At 43.3% G+C, this 17,627-nt stretch overlaps 8 protein-coding genes across 12 annotated transcripts in view; 7 read left to right on the top strand and 1 right to left on the bottom strand.

Moving 5' to 3' along the window:
• The window catches only part of RB195_010313 (uncharacterized protein), a gene marked incomplete at both ends in the record, with an annotated part of 42,648 nt that extends 39,222 nt beyond the window's left edge, over positions 1-3,426 (bottom strand). For 3 of the 4 annotated variants that reach the window (XM_064191252.1, XM_064191251.1, XM_013445254.2), the window contains 3 exons: positions 2,655-2,794; positions 3,211-3,251; positions 3,317-3,426. In XM_064191252.1, the coding sequence (XP_064048833.1) occupies positions 2,655-2,794; positions 3,211-3,251; positions 3,317-3,426 (291 nt within the window). Of the gene's footprint in view, positions 1-2,654; positions 2,795-3,210; positions 3,252-3,316 lie in introns of those variants that run through there. The other variant, XM_064191250.1, reaches the window with a different exon arrangement.
• A 925-nt stretch (positions 3,427-4,351) lies between these two features.
• Positions 4,352-5,212, top strand: RB195_010312 (uncharacterized protein; the record flags this gene model as incomplete). The annotated part of the gene is made up of 5 exons (XM_064191249.1): positions 4,352-4,461; positions 4,537-4,582; positions 4,647-4,683; positions 4,815-4,867; positions 5,141-5,212. The coding sequence occupies 5 exons, from the start codon at positions 4,352-4,354 to the stop codon at positions 5,210-5,212; spliced, it is 318 nt and encodes a 105-aa protein (XP_064048832.1).
• A 2,497-nt stretch (positions 5,213-7,709) lies between these two features.
• Positions 7,710-8,003, top strand: RB195_010311 (uncharacterized protein; the record flags this gene model as incomplete). The annotated part of the gene is made up of 1 exon (XM_064191248.1): positions 7,710-8,003. One exon carries the CDS (start codon positions 7,710-7,712, stop codon positions 8,001-8,003), a length of 294 nt encoding a protein of 97 aa, XP_064048831.1.
• A 107-nt stretch (positions 8,004-8,110) lies between these two features.
• RB195_010310 (uncharacterized protein) lies at positions 8,111-9,061 on the top strand (the record flags this gene model as incomplete). The annotated part of the gene is made up of 3 exons (XM_064191247.1): positions 8,111-8,166; positions 8,242-8,402; positions 8,880-9,061. 3 exons carry the CDS (start codon positions 8,111-8,113, stop codon positions 9,059-9,061), a joined length of 399 nt encoding a protein of 132 aa, XP_064048830.1.
• Positions 9,062-9,488: 427 nt separating this feature from the next.
• Positions 9,489-10,031, top strand: RB195_010309 (uncharacterized protein; the record flags this gene model as incomplete). Of its 2 annotated transcripts, none has more annotated exons than XM_064191245.1 (1): positions 9,489-10,031. In XM_064191245.1, the coding sequence occupies one exon, from the start codon at positions 9,489-9,491 to the stop codon at positions 10,029-10,031; it is 543 nt and encodes a 180-aa protein (XP_064048828.1). The 2 variants fall into 2 exon arrangements, with proteins under 2 accessions (XP_064048828.1, XP_064048829.1); XM_064191246.1 differs by having other exon boundaries at positions 9,612-10,031.
• A 232-nt stretch (positions 10,032-10,263) lies between these two features.
• Positions 10,264-10,797, top strand: RB195_010308 (uncharacterized protein; the record flags this gene model as incomplete). The annotated part of the gene is made up of 1 exon (XM_064191244.1): positions 10,264-10,797. One exon carries the CDS (start codon positions 10,264-10,266, stop codon positions 10,795-10,797), a length of 534 nt encoding a protein of 177 aa, XP_064048827.1.
• An 86-nt stretch (positions 10,798-10,883) lies between these two features.
• RB195_010307 (uncharacterized protein) lies at positions 10,884-11,864 on the top strand (the record flags this gene model as incomplete). The annotated part of the gene is made up of 2 exons (XM_064191243.1): positions 10,884-11,433; positions 11,503-11,864. The coding sequence occupies 2 exons, from the start codon at positions 10,884-10,886 to the stop codon at positions 11,862-11,864; spliced, it is 912 nt and encodes a 303-aa protein (XP_064048826.1).
• A 2,263-nt stretch (positions 11,865-14,127) lies between these two features.
• RB195_010306 (uncharacterized protein) overlaps positions 14,128-17,627 on the top strand; it is a gene marked incomplete at both ends in the record, with an annotated part of 29,606 nt that continues 26,106 nt past the window's right edge. Inside the window, 5 exons of the mRNA XM_064191242.1 lie at positions 14,128-14,193; positions 14,355-14,494; positions 15,571-15,781; positions 15,840-15,887; positions 15,943-16,017. Coding sequence (XP_064048825.1) covers positions 14,128-14,193; positions 14,355-14,494; positions 15,571-15,781; positions 15,840-15,887; positions 15,943-16,017 — 540 coding nt within the window. The remainder of the gene's footprint in view (positions 14,194-14,354; positions 14,495-15,570; positions 15,782-15,839; positions 15,888-15,942; positions 16,018-17,627) is intronic.

Genomic DNA, 17,627 nt, shown 5'->3' with positions numbered 1-17,627 from the left:
ATGTATATTGGCATCAGACTTGTCGGGAGAGTGAAAACACTGAGTCGATACATCGGCAGGCACTAAAAGTTATTGTGCAGGCTGCTCACGCTTCACGCTATATCGTCAACGATCTTCACAATTCCGTTGCACTGGGTAACGAAATCAGTTGTTCGAGGAGAAACAGACATACGTGTTGACGGAAGATTTCTCCCAAAAGTTCCTCTCCAAGTTATTCTTATTTTGAGAGAGCGAAGTAGAGGCGAAGCTTGAGGAATCCAACGAAACAGGGAAGAAAATAGGAATGTGAATAGATACAAGGAAGAAGTAGATAATGAAAAATGTCTGTTTGGACAGAAGAGCGCAATTTGAAGGGTCCCAAATAATGATAGCTTTATCTTGAATGAAAATCCTACAAAAACACTTAGCAGATTAACGAAGCACCAAGGTCCTCGAGCTCGTCTGTTCGATACCACATTTGTTATAACGATTTGCTATGCAGCGGAGGAGGGGGCACTGGTGATACCGTCTCAAAAAAAAAAGTTTGAGAATACTCCAAAACGTACAAAATACCACGGGAGGAGACCTCTAACGAGACGGACTGATGTGTTTGCAGCAGGATCGACCAGAAGACAACTCAGTTGGACTCAGATATGTCGATATGTCGACGTCACTTACAAAGCTTACGAGCTTGTTTGATGATGAAAAGAACAGGAAACAGTGCGTCTGAGTAAGTACCAAGTACTTAAATATCTTTCAACTCGTTTAGAAAGCAAATAAAACATCAGTCAATCCATATTCGATCAACTGCATTTTTCTACTTATCCCTCATACAAAAACTGTACGCAGGAAGTAAACCACAGAAACCTGAATGCGAGTATTAAAAATGATAACTGGCTAATTAAAGTAATCATGCCAACAAACGTAATTACTAAATAAATCAATTCTGTTTGGTGGCTCAGACCTTGATCAAAATGATTGAAGACATCATCTCACGAATCTGGGGTGGTGCGGATTTCAAGTGGAGAGTTCCTATACGGGGAAGTAAATTATGGAGAGGAGGGTGATTCCGTCCATTTCTTCCTAATTGCCGTAAAGAGTAAAGTCCGGAAGATGCAGCGCCGCACAGGGCTGGCGCGCTCCAATCGAACTGGTAAGTATCTTCGCCGTTTTTCACGGCAACTAAGAAGAAATAGACGGAATCACCCTTCTCTCCATAATCTACGACTTCGTATCGGCATAACCCATAGAGAAATCCGCACCTGTTTTCTTGTTAAGTAGAAGCAGTGCTCCAGTTTATAGAAAAAGGGTATGATCTACAAATACGCTTGTATCATGCAGTCGGCGGCAAGCGTTTCTAAACGGGCAAGCGCAACGCCTAGGCTTCTTTCTTGCTTTTTTATCTGCCTGAAAACTCCTTTCCCCTTATCCCGGGGGAAAGCGCATCGCATTCGTCAGGGTGAACATGTATGACTACACTTGGAGACAGCGGAAGAAACTGCAGCCTGATCAGGCATACCAGTTTCTTCTTCTTTCTCAATGGAAACTAAATACACAATAGCGAGGTTTCACACACTTCACCAACAGGAAGAACTACAAGAAGTAGGATCACGTCGGATCTTACTAAAAGCAACGTTAAAGACAGCATGTCACGAATCTGACAAGGTGATGTAACCCACAGGAAAAGCTAGAGATGGGGTTGTAGACTGCGGGATCCACAGTAATTCCACTCATCTCTCACTAGTCGTCATAAAAATGCCGTTACGTTGCAACTGAAATCATCGTAAAAAAAAAGAAGACGCCGTTTTTTGAAACGATTTCAGTTGCAACGTGCCCCACCCTTGCGCACACGCCGCATCAAGGTGCGAACGGTCGAAGCTTGATGGAGTCTCTTCAACGACCTATTCAAATGAAACCAATAAACAGGCTGTTGAGAGGACAAGAAAGTGTACATAGACGATTACGGAAAAATCAGAGGAACCACCCCTGATCCCGTAATATACAACCCCGTCTCTGGCTTTCCCCGTGGACTCCCTTTCAACGTCAGATTCGTGGTATGTCGCCTTTAAGCTGAGAGTTTTGCATCTATGTACATTTGAGAGGAAAACGCAAGCTAAACCAACACATATTACATTATATATAAATATATATATATACATATACATATATATGTATATATATGTATATATATTATATGTAATATATATATATATATATACATAGTCGAGGGTAGCGGTCGATGGTTCGAAACCGCCCTAGTGCAAACCAAGCCTTTCATCCCTCCGGGGTCGATAAATTGGCACCATACTTATTTGGGAGGATAAAAAGTGACTTCATGATCAGCTGGCCCCCGCAAGTCACTGTATAGGCCAACACGCGTTCCAAAACCTCAACAATTACGAATTTCAGTAAGAGAGAACACGCATACAGCTCATTCTTTGGGCTGCCCGCAGAGTTCACAGCCACGCGAGTTGCGGCGCCCGCTAGGTCAGTGTTTTGGTGGTTATTTAGTGCGCAGTTGTAAACGGTCAATAACACCAGGCGCAGACCCGTGCGCCTGTCTGTGAACAGCGGGCAGCCCAAAGAATCCCAAAAGCAGCCTAACACTTTCCCTTCACACGCAATTCAAATATAGCTGGATCTTGCTAATCATTTATAAAGATGCGGCAACTTACATCTCTGAACTGCACTAGTCCCAGTTCGCCGAGTTCTGCTACACACTGGTAAGCAGCTTCAGACTGAAGGAAAAGTTGTGCTAAGGTCATCTGCTCGCTTCGGTAAATCCCAGGCTGGTCTGGATCCGGTTCCGCCATATCTATATAGATGTATCATTGAAAGAGGAGCACCAATCGTGGTACAAAAAAACGGGAACATCACAGCAAACAGAAGACGAAAGTGTTGTTATTTAGTGGGTATAAACTAAGAAAACGGCCCAGTAACATGAACCCATGGGTGAAATGTAGTTGGAGAGGAAGGCACTCACTAGCGCCCTTATTTCTCGGAGTAAATAAATAAATAAGATATAACAATTAATCTTTGAAGATCTATGATGAGTAAGCTAAAGTTACTAACAGAAAAAAGTATGTTAGAACGCCGAGAAACAAGGACGTCAATGAATGTCCCCGCCAACTACATTTTCCCCTGAACCCATGAAACCAAAAACTCCATAAACGTTCTCAAGCAAATTTGCATGTGAATGTACGTAAGTTAATGAGAAAGGCAGTGACGCACCGATTACAGGTGAAGAAGTCAAATTCGCACTGCTCGTGCGCCTAGCTTCCGATCAGCGCATAGATACAGTATGCAGAAATAAGCTCGGACGTAAACACTAAAGGACCCTAACAAGATTCCTAAATTCAAAAACTGAGCAGAACCTAGAGTATGTTTTTTTGCAAATGCTGTACGCATTCTGCGAATTCCACGTAGCTGTAGAGAGAGAGGAGCCATGGCTGTGAAAATCAATCTAAATGACACGCCCTGCACTGGAGTGCGAACTCGGCTCTCGCTTGGGGGCGGTCGATAGCGCACAAAGCGCTCCGTCCATCCGTCAAACATTCGCAAGAAAAAGTACTGGACGATGGATGTGCTCCTTACACTGAGCACCTCTCAGCATGCCAGAACAGTTCAGGGTTCGTTCTGGCGGTTTAGTGGTCATTGAACATCCACAACTACGTCCAACGGTCGTAGTTGTGGATGTTCAATCGCTGGATGCGTTGCTGTGAACTCTGCTTATGGCCTCATCAGCGAACTGAGTGCAAGTACAATGAGCACACATATCGACAGAAAAGAACAAACAGCAGAAGAACCATGTAATTCGCACTCTGCGCAAGTCGAATAGCAACCCGGAGACTTCAAGCGTCACATAGGTTGTTTGAGTGCAGTATACACACTAGGCAAACACATACGACATGCCAAAGGAGTCAAAGCAACATAAAACACGGTCTAGTTGCGTGTGGCTGCTCGGAGAGTTCACATCCGCGCGCGTGACGGCACGGGTCTGCACCTGATGGTTGACCGCAGTCGCGCGCTCAATAACCACCAAACAGCCGGCCGAGCGGACTGCGCCGCCCGCGCGGCTGTGAACTATGCGGGCAGCCTGTTTGTTTGCGGCTGCGCTCGAAGCGACGCGGTAGAGATAGCGGATGAAATTGAGGTGGGACCATTGTAAGTGCAACAATGAAAGGTTCTAGCACGGGTCCACACTCGATCCTAACCGCCACGCTCCACCGCACTACTTTGAGCGCACTTATGCAACTGAACCGTGCCTCGTGTCGTTTTCGCCTTACTGTGGTGTTGTCTGGTTTAGATTTTCACGTCTTTTGTATTCTCGAGTACCTGCCAGTCCAGTTTTCTTTAGTTATTACTTTGGTTTATGCGTTCGATTGGTTGTATTTCCCTCGTAAAAGCAGTATACCACGAATCTGACGTGATGAAGAAATCTGCGAGGAAATCTGGTGTTAGGGTTATAGATTGCCAAAGTAGGTGCGGGTCCGTTTGTCGCTCCGTGATCGTCTTAATAAACGGCGTGGAAAACGACGTTTTTAATGATGATTTCAGCGCACTTGCAACGCACCACCTTCATGCACGCATCGGATCCAAGTGTGTTCGGTAGAAGATCAGTGATGTCTTCTCAACCTTGATCCCGCAATCTACAATTCCATCTTTAGAATTCCCCGCAGATTCTCTCACCTCATCAGATCCCTGGTATGCTGCCCTTAAATGCTAGTTGTGTACAGTTGCGTACATAGTTATATTGTGTGGTTCTTTTCCCCTAATTTACTTTTTGTTTTCTAATGGACGCGATTGTTTAAAGCATCAACATTTTCTTTCTTCAGGTTTCCTTCGACGTTTTTCCGTATGTGATAGGGAGGAGCATGACCCTCCTGAGGTAAAGGGGGTTTTACCCGTCTCCCACTGTCCCTCGTTGTTTTCTGTGTCACCACCGCACACGCACTACTCAAACATAACATTTACGACAACGAAAAAAAAATCCTAGTAAATAAATAGAATAAAAATAACAGTTAATACAAATTTCTCTTATTTCCACTTTTTCTTTTTCTTTTCACCACATTTCTTTTTGCATTTCCGTACACAGTTTTCCTATGGGATTTTCTTCTCTACCAGTGATTTCCTATCTTTTCAGATGTTGTCTTTTGTTTAGGAGCCGCAACCTTATTCTTATGTCATTACGGTTTTTGATGTTGAGCATGCGATGAGACGACGAAAAACTTAAGAAGAATTTTACTCTGAAACGATACTATTCTGAAATTTGTAATGTGAGATAGTAAAGGTTGTGTAGCTACTCATTTTGAGTTTCCTCATAGTAGTAGAACTGGTAGCCAAATGTAAATAAAATAAATCGGATTGAATGAACGATATGGATTCTTTCAAACACATGGTGGGCATGTTTCAAAGGATTTATCCGAGTCATTTAAAATAATGAAGAAATGTCACATTTGTATGTCGATGTCTCTCGAAGAAAAAGAAAGAGTTTGTCTGTATGAATAAAGGTGGACAACTCAGAAGGGTTGTTTTATAGTACTCATCAAGAAAAGAATACCTAAAAATCATTTAACTAATTTAATCAGTTGAATAGTTGTCCTAAAACATCGCTAAGAAGAGAGGGGTTCATAAGCCAGCAGACAGCATTAAAGGGAGATTAGTCGTACTAATCAAAAGCTACCAGAACAAAAAATTCATTTTTGGCAGCGGGAAAATTACTTATTCGATTAAGAGTAGCAATAGCAACGACATAGTATGCATTTTCTCCTGAATCGTAATTAATGAGAAAGTATGAAAATGAATAAACAACACCGGGACAAATGAGCAACTTCAACTACGAACTAGAAAGAGAAAGAGCACTTACATACATCATATATGTTATATATGATACTATATATGGTTCCCAGCGGAGTTCCCAAAGAAATGAGTCATCACGAGCAGCACTTGCACATACATTACGACTTCGGATATTTCAAAATCCAGACCAAACTTCTTGGATTAATTACAATATAGCGTAAAAGAGGTTGGAATTTGCTACAAGTATTTGCCGAAATACCGGACTAAAAATTTTTAAGCTGCAGAAATTCACTGTTTCTATCACCACCTTCGAAAGCAAGCTTCTTCTTAAATAACTCAGTTCCCTGAAAACCTAACAGTAGAGTGAAGGGTACATAACTGCTCTAACTTTCTTTGCTCTATACGGAGCATACTTCATTGGGTTAAAAGCATCACCCCACGAATCTGATGTGGTACGGATTTCAGATGGAGTATTCGTATACGGGATCGTAGATTGTTTATCGTAGATTAGATTCTTGCTAATTGGCGTAAAAAAAACGGCCCGGAAGATGCGACGCGTGCAGAAGGCTGGCGCGCTCCAATCGAACTCGTTGTAGAAAATAGCGCGCCAGAACGCTCGAAGCCGTATCTTCCGGGCCGTTTCTTACGGCAATTAGCAAGAAATTGACGGAATCACTCCCTCTTTTTAATCTACGATCCCGTATACGAATACTCCACCTGAAATCCGTACCACCTCAGAGTCGTGGGGTGATGCCTTTAAAAGCGCATGCCAAATGTAAGTAAGAAGAATTCGAATAAAATGTAAGTCAATTACGGACTAACATAGTCTCAATACGGTGAAGTACTTAGATGATTCGTCTAGTTCAAATTTGGACCTCAGCAACTTTCAGCCTCTACTAATCTACCTTTACTTTAGAACATAAAAGTGCTGTACAGAACAAAAACTATTACAATGACCAAAATCACCTCGTGGAATCCCCCTAACGCACTGATAGCGGTTTGGAGTAAACCTACACAGTTTAGCATGAGGTGCATCCAAGTAACTGACCAACTGACCTTATTCTGTTAGTTCTTAAAGAAAATTTGAAAAGAAAAAATACCTCATTAAAAAAAGTAAGGCTTTTAAAGACCGAAACATGTGTCACCCAAAAAAAAAAGCTGGATTCTGTCAGGAGTTCAGCTGCTTGGACCACATCCATACCATGTCGAGGAGGCTTGCCGGGAATACCGCCTGATCCTCGTTCTAATTTTCGTCGGCTGTGAGAGAGTCTTCAACAGCGTAGAAATGGATGCAATACTGTCAGCGCTGGTCGATCAAGTTGTGGACAACGCGGGACATTAGCCAATTGGTACGATCGATGCACCACTAAGATACAGCTTTCCCATCTCCCCTTCACCATTGGAAAGAGGGTACGACAAGGCGATACCATATCGCCGAAGCTGTTCACGGTTGCAATGCAGTGGACAATGAAATCACTTTCTAGGGACGAAAGGGACATACGTGTTGATGAAAGATTCTTCTGCAACCTTCGTTCTGCGGACGACATAGTTCTCTTTTCGAAAAGTACCAATGAAGCACAAACGATGCTCAACGAATTGAACGAAGCAGGGAAGAGAATAGGATAGCGAACAAACAGAAAGAAGACACAGTTCATGAAGAACGCCTACTGCGAGGACGGAGGAGTACAACTTGAAGGGTCCCAAGTCGTGGAAGCTTTGTCGTACGTACAACTCGGACTATGAATATGCATAGCGACTCGAAGGAAGAACTGAATAGAAGGATGAGAGCAGTGCGGTCAGCATTCGCACCCTCCAGGGAAGCTACGGACCGAATGACGGACCTACATCTCCGTGCTCAATCTGTCTGACTTGACAGTTCCTCCAGCGCTCTGCTACGCAGCGGAGACGTGGGCAGACACCGCTGCTCATCTATGAAGCTACTTACTACCCACAGAGTCCATGAGAGAAGTCTTCTGAAGTTTAACCGGCGCACACAACACCTAGCCGGCCTTCGCAGCTCCGACTTGAGAGCGCTCCGCGACTTAGCGGAATATATATCGAAAGCAAAGGGTAGATGGGCCGGTCATATTATGAGAAGAATCGACGACAGATGGACTAAAAGAACGCTAAAGTGGATCCCAAAAGATGCTAAGAGCCCTCGACCGCCAGCGAAATGGGGTGACGTATTAGCTACACGGATGAACCAGCTGACGGAACTTCATTGAACTGTTCAATAATAATCTATTGACGAAAAATTACAAGGATATGAAATCTGAAAGAACCCACAGTAAATCTGAAGTACTTAGATAACTAGATGGCCCGCCTTCACTGGATGTGCGAGCCCCAGCATCTCTTCCTTGAACCGTATCCAGCTGAGCTCTCAGCTGGGTACGGCTCGAACCTTGTCAACGTCACTGGGGAACGGTAAAGAGGGTCTCGGCGGATTCTCCGCGAATGCCTCAGACATAACGTGCCCAGTGGATATGCCGGCGGATACGCTAGCATACCTCGAAGAGGTCACGCTCCAGTCGTTCATGAAGATGCAGACAACCGTCTTAGATGTTCTTCTTGTCACAGAGACGCAGAAAACTGCGGAGTTACAAGAAAATATGCAAAGAACAGTGGTATGAGCTGTCGAAATTACCGAATAAGTCAAAGAATAATAGTGTTAGATAGATGTATATGGCATTTTGTATGGTGTTCTAATAAAGAAAGGGAGTGAGTTTGTCTTTATATCACCTTCAGAAAGTCTAGAAATCTTACCAAATTTGAACTCTTTTCCTTCCTGTAAGTTTCAAGAAGTCAGAGATACAGAAGGTTTTTTCTGCCCAGAAATAAATTAGGCTATTACAAAAAAGCTTGCGAGTTACAGGATAACGATAGTTGAAAGCTGGAATTTTTCGTTTTAACGAAAATTTTTATGCACGTAATTTGAAGCTATTAGGTACATCCTTATCTCATTTTTTACGTGAGGATTTCTCTTGCTTCTGGTGCGATTACTAAATTGAGTGAATTATATCCTAGCCGGTGATGCAGCGTATGATTAGCGGTAGGTAAGCAGAGTCAGCTATTTTGGTGCTAACGAAAGTGAATCTCTTTAGGACACGCACCATCGCTTATTGTTCTGACGAGGCATGACCGGGGCATGCTCGAAATTCCGCCGGGACCCTCTTTACACCCAACGTCACTCACGAAACTTGAGAACATCTTAGATGAGAATAGCGGGAAGGAAATGAGTGGAAGAGATGCTCGTCCAGTGAAGGCAGGCCATCTAATCATCTAAGCACTTTAGATTTACTGTGGGTTCTTTCAGATTTTGTATACCTGTAATTTTTCGTTAATAGATTATTATTGAACAGTTCGAGGAAGTACCTTCGTTCCGTCATGTTATGTTAATTTTTGTTTAAACTTTCGTACCATGGTTCACTTGAGCATTAATACAGTATGTGTCTTCAGTTCCTTTCAGTGTGCTTTGAAACAAAAGAACTAATGGATTAAAGTAAAATGTAGAGTAGTTGGAAATTTACGCAGACATCATTTAACACTTACTGCACTCATAGTATGCATGCATAATATGACTACGATTGTAAGAAAAAACTATACGTAGTATAATTATTGTTAACAACTTCAGGAGCAGCGTATACATGTCTGATTGCTACTTGCTCTGCTGTAACTAAACACAATCAGGCGTTCGAGTGTACCCATTAGGAATGTACGAGCTATATATTCTGCACTGTTATGTGGCGAAAAATTCCCATACATTGCAAAAGGTGCTGTCGTCCAGCACATCGCCAAAAACCCATAACCTGAAAAGTCGGCTGCCTGAAGGAAGCATGAAATCTTTGGCAACAACCATTCGCTTCGTCACGCTGAACTGCCGAACACTGTCGAGTAAACAGGAAACCGCCCTGTCTAGGCTTCTGCGATATCTTTCTGTCCCGTTTGCTGTACTGCAGGGAGCACGCATGAGAGATCGGCCCATCATCAGCATCGAAAGTTGCATCATATACTGCAGCGATGCTGATGAGAAGAAAGTAGGTGGCTGCGCGATAGCTGTAAGGAACGATTACAACAACCTGGTGGAGGAATTTGGCTCAACGTTGTCTAGATGCGCCTTCGTACGACTGCGGGATCGCAGAGGACGTGAACTCTGGATGGCAAATGCCCAAGCACCTGCGAAAGCCGCTGAAGATAGCAGTAAGGATACCCTCTATGATGAAATCAATGCGTTGATGCCTAAAGTACCTAGCTAGCAGATGGTCATTCGCGGAATCGACACAAATGCGAAGATGGGACTCGAACAGCAATCCAATGTGCTAGGAAAATGGTATTATTCGGCAAGTCGGAAAACGGTGACCGTCTGGTTACTTATATGAACAGACAGTCCTCGTCATCGCATCCACATTTAAGAGGAATCTTCGACGCCATCAGCTCATGTGACAGGATTCAAGCCTTTTAACGTCTGAAGAGCAGCCCAAGCGGAAGATGAGAACTCCCAAACTTCAGCTCGACTTCGTTCTCACGAGGAACATTCCTCAGTCGGATATCCGAAAATCCAGAGCTGTTTGGGACGTTGCTTTCGACTCTGACCACCATCCAGTTCTTCTCAGCATTAAGATACGGTTCCACAAGAGGAACCGAGGAGTACCTTCTCAACCGAGAATCGACACGGCAGGTCTGAAAGACGAAGAATGCAGAACAAATTTCCACCATCGTGTGTCTAATCATGTTGGAGTACAGACCAGGAAGAGACTTTGCGATGCGGATTCCTTTACAATTTACACAATTTTCCTTTACAATACGTTTCCTTTACAGATTCCTTTTAAGTGCATCCAGGACGCTGCAGAGGAAACCCTCCCGGTTCAAATGCCGCGGAAAAAGTTTGCTTTTGCATCTGCGGAGACAAGATCCACGTACAATTCTGTATGTGTCGCCCGCAGCATTGGCGATTTCAACCAGGAAAAGCGTCTTAGAAGGAAGTTGTGTCGTCAACTGCAACAAGACCGCAATAGCGAGTAGAGGTCGAGAGCGAAGGAGTTTGAAAAGCGTGGGAGGACGATAACCCGCGGAAAGCCTATGCTTTACTAAAACAGTGCAGCGGCAAGATGAAAACATGTTCTCCAGTCCTCAACACTGCCAGTGGAAAGCCTTTCAGTGAAACAGCCCTTCCAATTTGGAGGGATCACTTCAAGACCTTGCTGAACCGGCAAACGCCGTCGGCTCCTGAACTCGAGCACATTCATAGGTCGACATATGCAGTTAAAGAGGAACCACCGGCGGAGTCGGAGGCTCTAGTCTGTATCCAAAAGATGAAAAATGGAATATCTGGTGGAGACGACGGGATTAACGCAGAAATGCTGAAATATCTTTCACCATCTGGGATTCGTGAAATGACAAAGATCAACCGTTCTACATGGATAGGCGAAAGGATACCTGACTCGTGGAGACATGCTATCACAATTCCCCTCCACAAAAAGTTATCCGTCACGGACCCTAGGAATTGCTTAGGAATCTCCTTGCTGCGCGTTATGTACAAGGTTTTTGAGCGGATTATCCTGGACCGTCTCATTAAACATCGCGGAGAAACAACGCACGACGAGCAAGCTGGCTTTCGTCCTGGTCGATCGACGATTGACCAGTCGAAATGTGGCAGCGGTATACGAAGCCAATGCAATTAGCGTTTCTGGACTTTGAAGCAGCTTTCGATCGACTCTCCTGATCGAGGCCGTCTTCTCAACGCGTTCCGTGCCGGTGGAGTACCAGGAAAGTTCGTTCGCTTGCTTGATGACATAAATCAACGACCAACTGCTGCAGTTCGAACACCAGCCGGATGTACAACACCGTTTGAGCTGGTAACTAGAGTAAGAGAAGAGGCAGTGGTAATACCCCTCTTGTTCAATTTCGCCATCGACGACATCATGCGAAGAACAGTAGATCAGTGTCCTACCGATATCATTCTAGCGTCATCAAGACACCCCTTGACCGACCTCGACTACGCTGACGATGTTGTTATACTCGGAGCCTGTCGGATTCAAGCTGGAAGAGGCCACCTGGCCAAAAGCGGAAATTATAGGCGGTGGTGGTGAAAGAGGAGCTGAATATACTCGGCGTGGATAGGCAGTTCAGGCGAGGTTTCGCAGGATATGGAGTAGCAACGAATGGATCGATTCCGTGCAACCTCTCGCAGAAGATCGAGAAGATTGGGCAGAGCTATGTTCAAACGCACCTCGGCAAAGATGCGTTTCGTTTCACTTTTCTCCTTTTTCTAAGTACCTTAAGCGAAAGGGAGTTGGGGAGGGACTCAATACTGCTATAATCGAACTGCACTTAGAGCGCAAACGTCGACCTCAGTTGTCAAATAGCTTTCTCATTTGAAAAGACGACAGTTCATCAACTCACACTTCGTCGCTAGAAATGAATAGCTAAGTCAGTCCAAGCCCCTACACCTAAGCATTAGTCTTAGAGGATTCACGACATGTAGGCCAAAGATACTTAGATAAAAAAAAAGGAAGCCAACAAGCAAGAGGTCGGAAATCAGCAAGGAAAAGTCTCCTCAGCAGCCAACCTGTTGGTAATATGCATAACCCCAGTGTTTGGAGTTTTCCTCATTTGGCTGGCTGCGTAATTTTTTTTTTGGACGTGTTTTCCCAGAAGTCGAGCCTTACTATCCAAGTGCTTCTGATGGTTCAGTACCTTGGATTTGAAAGCAAGTTCTCCAATTCCACGGTAATACCTGTGAACCTCTACCTACAGAAAGGTCCCATGCTTGAAAATTTCCTCGGACAGTTTCCCTTAAAGGCATCAACCCACGAATCTGGCGTGGTGCGCGTTTCAGGTGGGTTATGCCTATACAGGGTCGTAGATTATGGAGAAAAGGGTGATTCCGTCCATTTCTTCCTATTTGCCGTAAAAAAACGGCCCATAAGGTACGGCTTCGAGCGTTCCGGCGCTCTATTTTCTATAACGAGTTCGATTGGAGCGCGCCATCCTTGTGCACGCACCGCATCTTCCGGGCCGTTTTTTTACGGCTATTCGGAAGAAATGGACGGAATCACCCTCCTCTCCATAATCTTCGACCCCGTATAGGAATTCTCCACCTGAAATCCGTACCAACCCAGATTCGTGGGGTGACTTTAAAGGCAGCATACCACGAATGTGACATAGTGAGGCAAACCGCTGGTCAACTTAGAGATGGGTTGTAAATCAGGAGGTGGTTCCGCTCACCTATCCCTAATTTCCCTACAAAACCGCGTCAAAGACTCCTTTCTGAAGACGATTTCTTGCAACGCGCCACCACTGCACACGCATCCAGCTGCACAGCGGTCGAAAGATAGTGAGTTATCCTGGACTGCTTGTTCAAGTGAAATCAATGAATAGGTTGTGGACCAGAAGGTACACGTAAAGTAGCGTTCTAACGTTCCTCCTAGGAACTAAAGCGGTTCCGACGCCGTTTTTTACGACGATTAAGGAGGGTGAGCGGAACCACCACTGGTCTCGCAATCTACAACCTCAACTCCAGCTTTTCTTACGGATTCCTCCACCACCTCAGATACCTGATGTGCTGCTTTTAAATGCTAGTTGTGTACAGTTTTGCACATAGTTATCCTGTCTGATTTCTGCAGCATTTAAAGGCATCACTCCACGAATCTGAGGTGGTACGGATTTCAGGTGGAGTATTTGTATAGGGGATAGTGGATTATGGAGAGGGGTGATTCTGTCCATTTCTTCCTAATCGCCGTAAAAAACGGCCCAGAAGATACGGCTTCGAGCGTTCCGGCGCACTACTTTCTACAAGGAGTTCGACAGGAGCGCCCCAGCCTTGTGCACGCGCCGCATCTTCTGGACCGTTTTTTATGGCAATTAGGAAGAAATGGACGGAATCACCCCAATCTCCATAATCTACTGTCCCGTATGCAAATACTCCACCTGAAATCCGTACCACCGCAGATTCGTGGGGTGATGCCTTTAAGGGTATAAGTGTGAATAACTTCTCCCGGGTTATATGTTTCTCTTCGCAGGTGCATATATATATATATATATATATATATACATGTATATATGACTGCTGCACAGTAGATGATGAATAACTCAAGAACGATGTGAAAAAGAACTCGGATACACAATCACAAGCACTACACTATTCGGACTAGGGCGCAGTAATGCGACGTGGCGCTACAAAATGAAAGACAGAAATTGATGGACTTTGTCCGTAGTACACAACATCGATTGCCGCGAATTACAAATCCTGTCCACTTCTTCAACTTGCTTTTTGTCCAGCATTGTGTTCATTACGAGATATTGTGACTTGTTTGTTTAAGATTTCCTCAAGGCTGTGATACTGCAGTTAGAATGAATAGTCGGTCGCCGACAAAGAGTCCACCGAAGAAAAAAATTGCAGCAGTGCAGCAGTCTGTGGTTAGTGTCCCGGTATAATTTCCTTTTATTTCATAAAATTCTCGCAAAACACATGTACGTGTTGAAGAGTACAGAATTTTGCATATATTGGTTGGCTTGCATACAAGTTGTAAATACTTTCAGAGCCAGTATTTTTTGAGGTACATATGTTTTCCTTTCAGAATCGCGAGAAAACCTCTCCATATAAATTGCGAGATACCTCCAAGCTCCCATCGCGATACAGGGACGATGAAATTGATGTTCCTCCGCTGCGAGTGCGGACCCCTGGAAAACATCGAACACCGTTAAAAGCTTCTGCAGTGTATGTTCTATTTTAGCTAGACCGATTGTGAAAATTATAGGTACTTCCTAGGTGTTATTTGTTGGGTTGGGTAAATTGGGAACCCTTTTTAGCCTTCACTTTTCTTTCTTTCTAATGCACGCTTTCGTGGACTGCTTAAGATTATGCATGTCTTTCTGGACCTCTGGAAGATTCTACTTCATCTAGAGTTAGGATTTTTGTGCAAGCTTGTCTATTCAAATCGTTCTTTGTCATCTTAAAATTCAAGATATCTGTTTCAGCATTAGCATCTTTCATTTCAACTAACTTCTTCTGAAAACCGCTGAGTTGTTGTGGCAACAGTAATTAACTCTGCTCAAAACGTCAAAAATCTGTGATTGATATGGATTTCATTCTATAATTCGAGCTATCTCGTTGGAATTAGATTCTCTGTTTTCTAACGTCAAGATTGTGTAGAGCAGTGCAATACACTACAGCTCAATAGATTGAGTTTACCAGTTATTCTACAAGTAGTCGACTTATCCTACTTACAATTCCTCTGTTTTTAAGTCGTGAATGCAAGAATGCCTTTTGTACAAAGTGTGCAACCTGTGATAAGATTGTTTGATTTATGATCATCATGCTTTTCTAGAACTGAGGTGGTTGGATTGTGCGACTAATAGTTTGCATTCAAACAATTATATGCGCTCAAGGGGATATGCTCCTACAAAAATAGTCATTGCAGGAATTTTTGAAGAAGTAGGGACTGGCAAGTAGTGTTGAGTTGAGGGCTCATAAAAAATGTCATGAAAATTTAATCATAGAAAAAAAACTTAGTTCACAGTCTCTCTGACGTTTTTGAGTCGTAGAAATATAGATCTGAAAATAAGTCAGAATGCAGGATATAGTTAATTTCGGTTAGAAAAATTAATTATTAAATTGATTGTAAGAGCGTACATGTGCACATCCTTGCAAATTGTGTTCGTAACTTGCTTTTGTTGCAATTTTATTAAGTTCTACTTCTCGAATGTTTGGTCCGAAAGTACATGAGGTGACATGCTTGAAACCTGTTCGTTCAGTAGATGTCTGGCTTATTTTAAATTTTCATCTTTCTTAAGGCACATTCCTGGTCCCGGCTCGTCAGCACGACGAGTTTTGGATACAAGTGTCCTTCATAGTTCATCTCATCAGGGCTTACATGACCCTGGGCCTCTCCAAGAGAATGTATCTCACTCCAACCCGATCGTTACTCGCAGAAGTGGGCAGCTGGCGGAACTGCAAAAGATGGAGAGACTTCCTATCGATAGGAAATCCCCTATTATGCTTTTGGTTGGTTCCGTAGCTTCATTGCAGTTTGGCAGTCAGCATCTTGTTAGCTTGTTTTCAGAATACTGCCGACGTAAACGCCTCATCTTTCGCACCAATTCGCAACGAGGTCAGCAACTTTGTGCGCTGTTTCTCGATCCTTTTTGCTGATTCATTCTTTGTAGTTGCAAACAACATCATATGTAGCGCCCACTGTTGTGACAAGACACTCTACAGGCTATCGACAATCTGCTAAAGCTGTGCGTGGGTTCCGACGTTATTGGTTTTTATCCGATTCTGAAAAAAGAAGAACTGAGAATATGGTTATGCCATGATTTTTATGATGTCAAATTTTCTAAACTGTTGCCCTTGAGACGTCTTCTCCTAAGCAACTAGTGTGTTCCAAACGATATAAACATGCGAGCGATCTTTAAATTTTTCAGGCAAAGTCAAGCTTCTTTGAATCTGAATAGGTTGAAAATAGGCTGTGCAGTGGAGAGTAGCGGTTGGAATTTAGGGGATCGTTGGTTATAGCATTCCTCACTGTAGTTCCCGATGGTCCTACCTCGATTCCAATCGCTATCTCCACAGCTCCGGTTGGAGCGCAACCAGTTGCGCAAGTGCGCTGTGTTTTATGTTATACTGACCTCATTAATAAATATATTTTATATTATACATATGTATTTATTTATATAGTTTATTTCGAAATTTCAACAACCAAAAACAACAAAAACATCACATTATTTCTGAGCCTATTTCAGCAAAGTTAATTAATTAAGTTAGTTTAACATGTGTGTGGCGCTGACAGTAAGAATCCCGGCTGTGACTGTACAATCGATCGATGATTCGAAACCAAAACTTTTTATCTCTCGAGGGTCGATAAATTATTACATATTACAATATTACAATATATAAATATTACAAGGCTTGTATAGGAGGATAGAAATGCTGGATTTATATGTCGGCTGGCTTCAGCAAGTCATTCTATAGGCCAACCGCGTTCATAAACTTCGACGATTCCGTATTGCAGTCAAACGCATTGGGAAATCCCAAGTGGATTGATGCGCCAGAGACTTTGTCCTTTTCATTAGATGAAAATAGTTTATTTTGTCCAATTGACACTCCATATTAATAATCTGAAAGAAGAAGAATCTTGGAATTAAAGATCAAAATACAAGTGTAGAGCGGGAAGATCTCCAACATATAATGTATAATTTTACTTCTCCTTTTTCTTTCTTTTTATTCTTCAATAGAAGTAAAGTTAAAGTTTACGGCATTAATCAATCCGCTTGGGATGCGCCGCCACGTTCACTTCAATTCAAAATCGTCTGAAGTTTACGAATTTGTAACTGGCCTATACAATGAATTGCTGTGCGTAACCGATGTGTCATGTCAGTGCTTTTATCCTCCAGACAAGTCTGCTACCAATTTTCGACCCCGGAGGGATGAAGGGCTTGGTGAGCACTAGGGCGGATTCGGACCTCAGATCGATCGTGCAGGCAGCGGAGCCTCTAACCGCTACACTACACCCGCTCCCGTTCTGAAAGATATGGAATATGAAAACGAGTAAGAGAAGATGTAAAAAGGATACACTAGCGTGTCGATCCATTTTGGAGGAGTCGTGTCGATCCATACCTAACTACTATTTCCAAATGTTATTTGAACATGGAAGTACATATGAGTACGAGATCGCAGTAGGGACAGTGCTTTGCAACCATTCAACCAAAGCAAAGGACAAAGTTTAAGTAATTTTGATGGAGTGATGAAATGCTTGATCAGTCGCTTTGAGATGCGCGGTGGATTTTGGGTTTAATTCAGAACTGCATTTTTCAACTCGTTTTCAGCCTCATTAGGACGTAATTGACCTAAC

Source organism: Necator americanus, chromosome III, assembly GCF_031761385.1.
Source record: "Necator americanus strain Aroian chromosome III, whole genome shotgun sequence".
NCBI classification, from domain to species: Eukaryota; Metazoa; Nematoda; class Chromadorea; order Rhabditida; family Ancylostomatidae; genus Necator; species Necator americanus.
The sequence above is the reverse complement of the archived record's forward strand: the minus strand, read 5'-3'. Positions and strand labels throughout refer to the sequence as shown.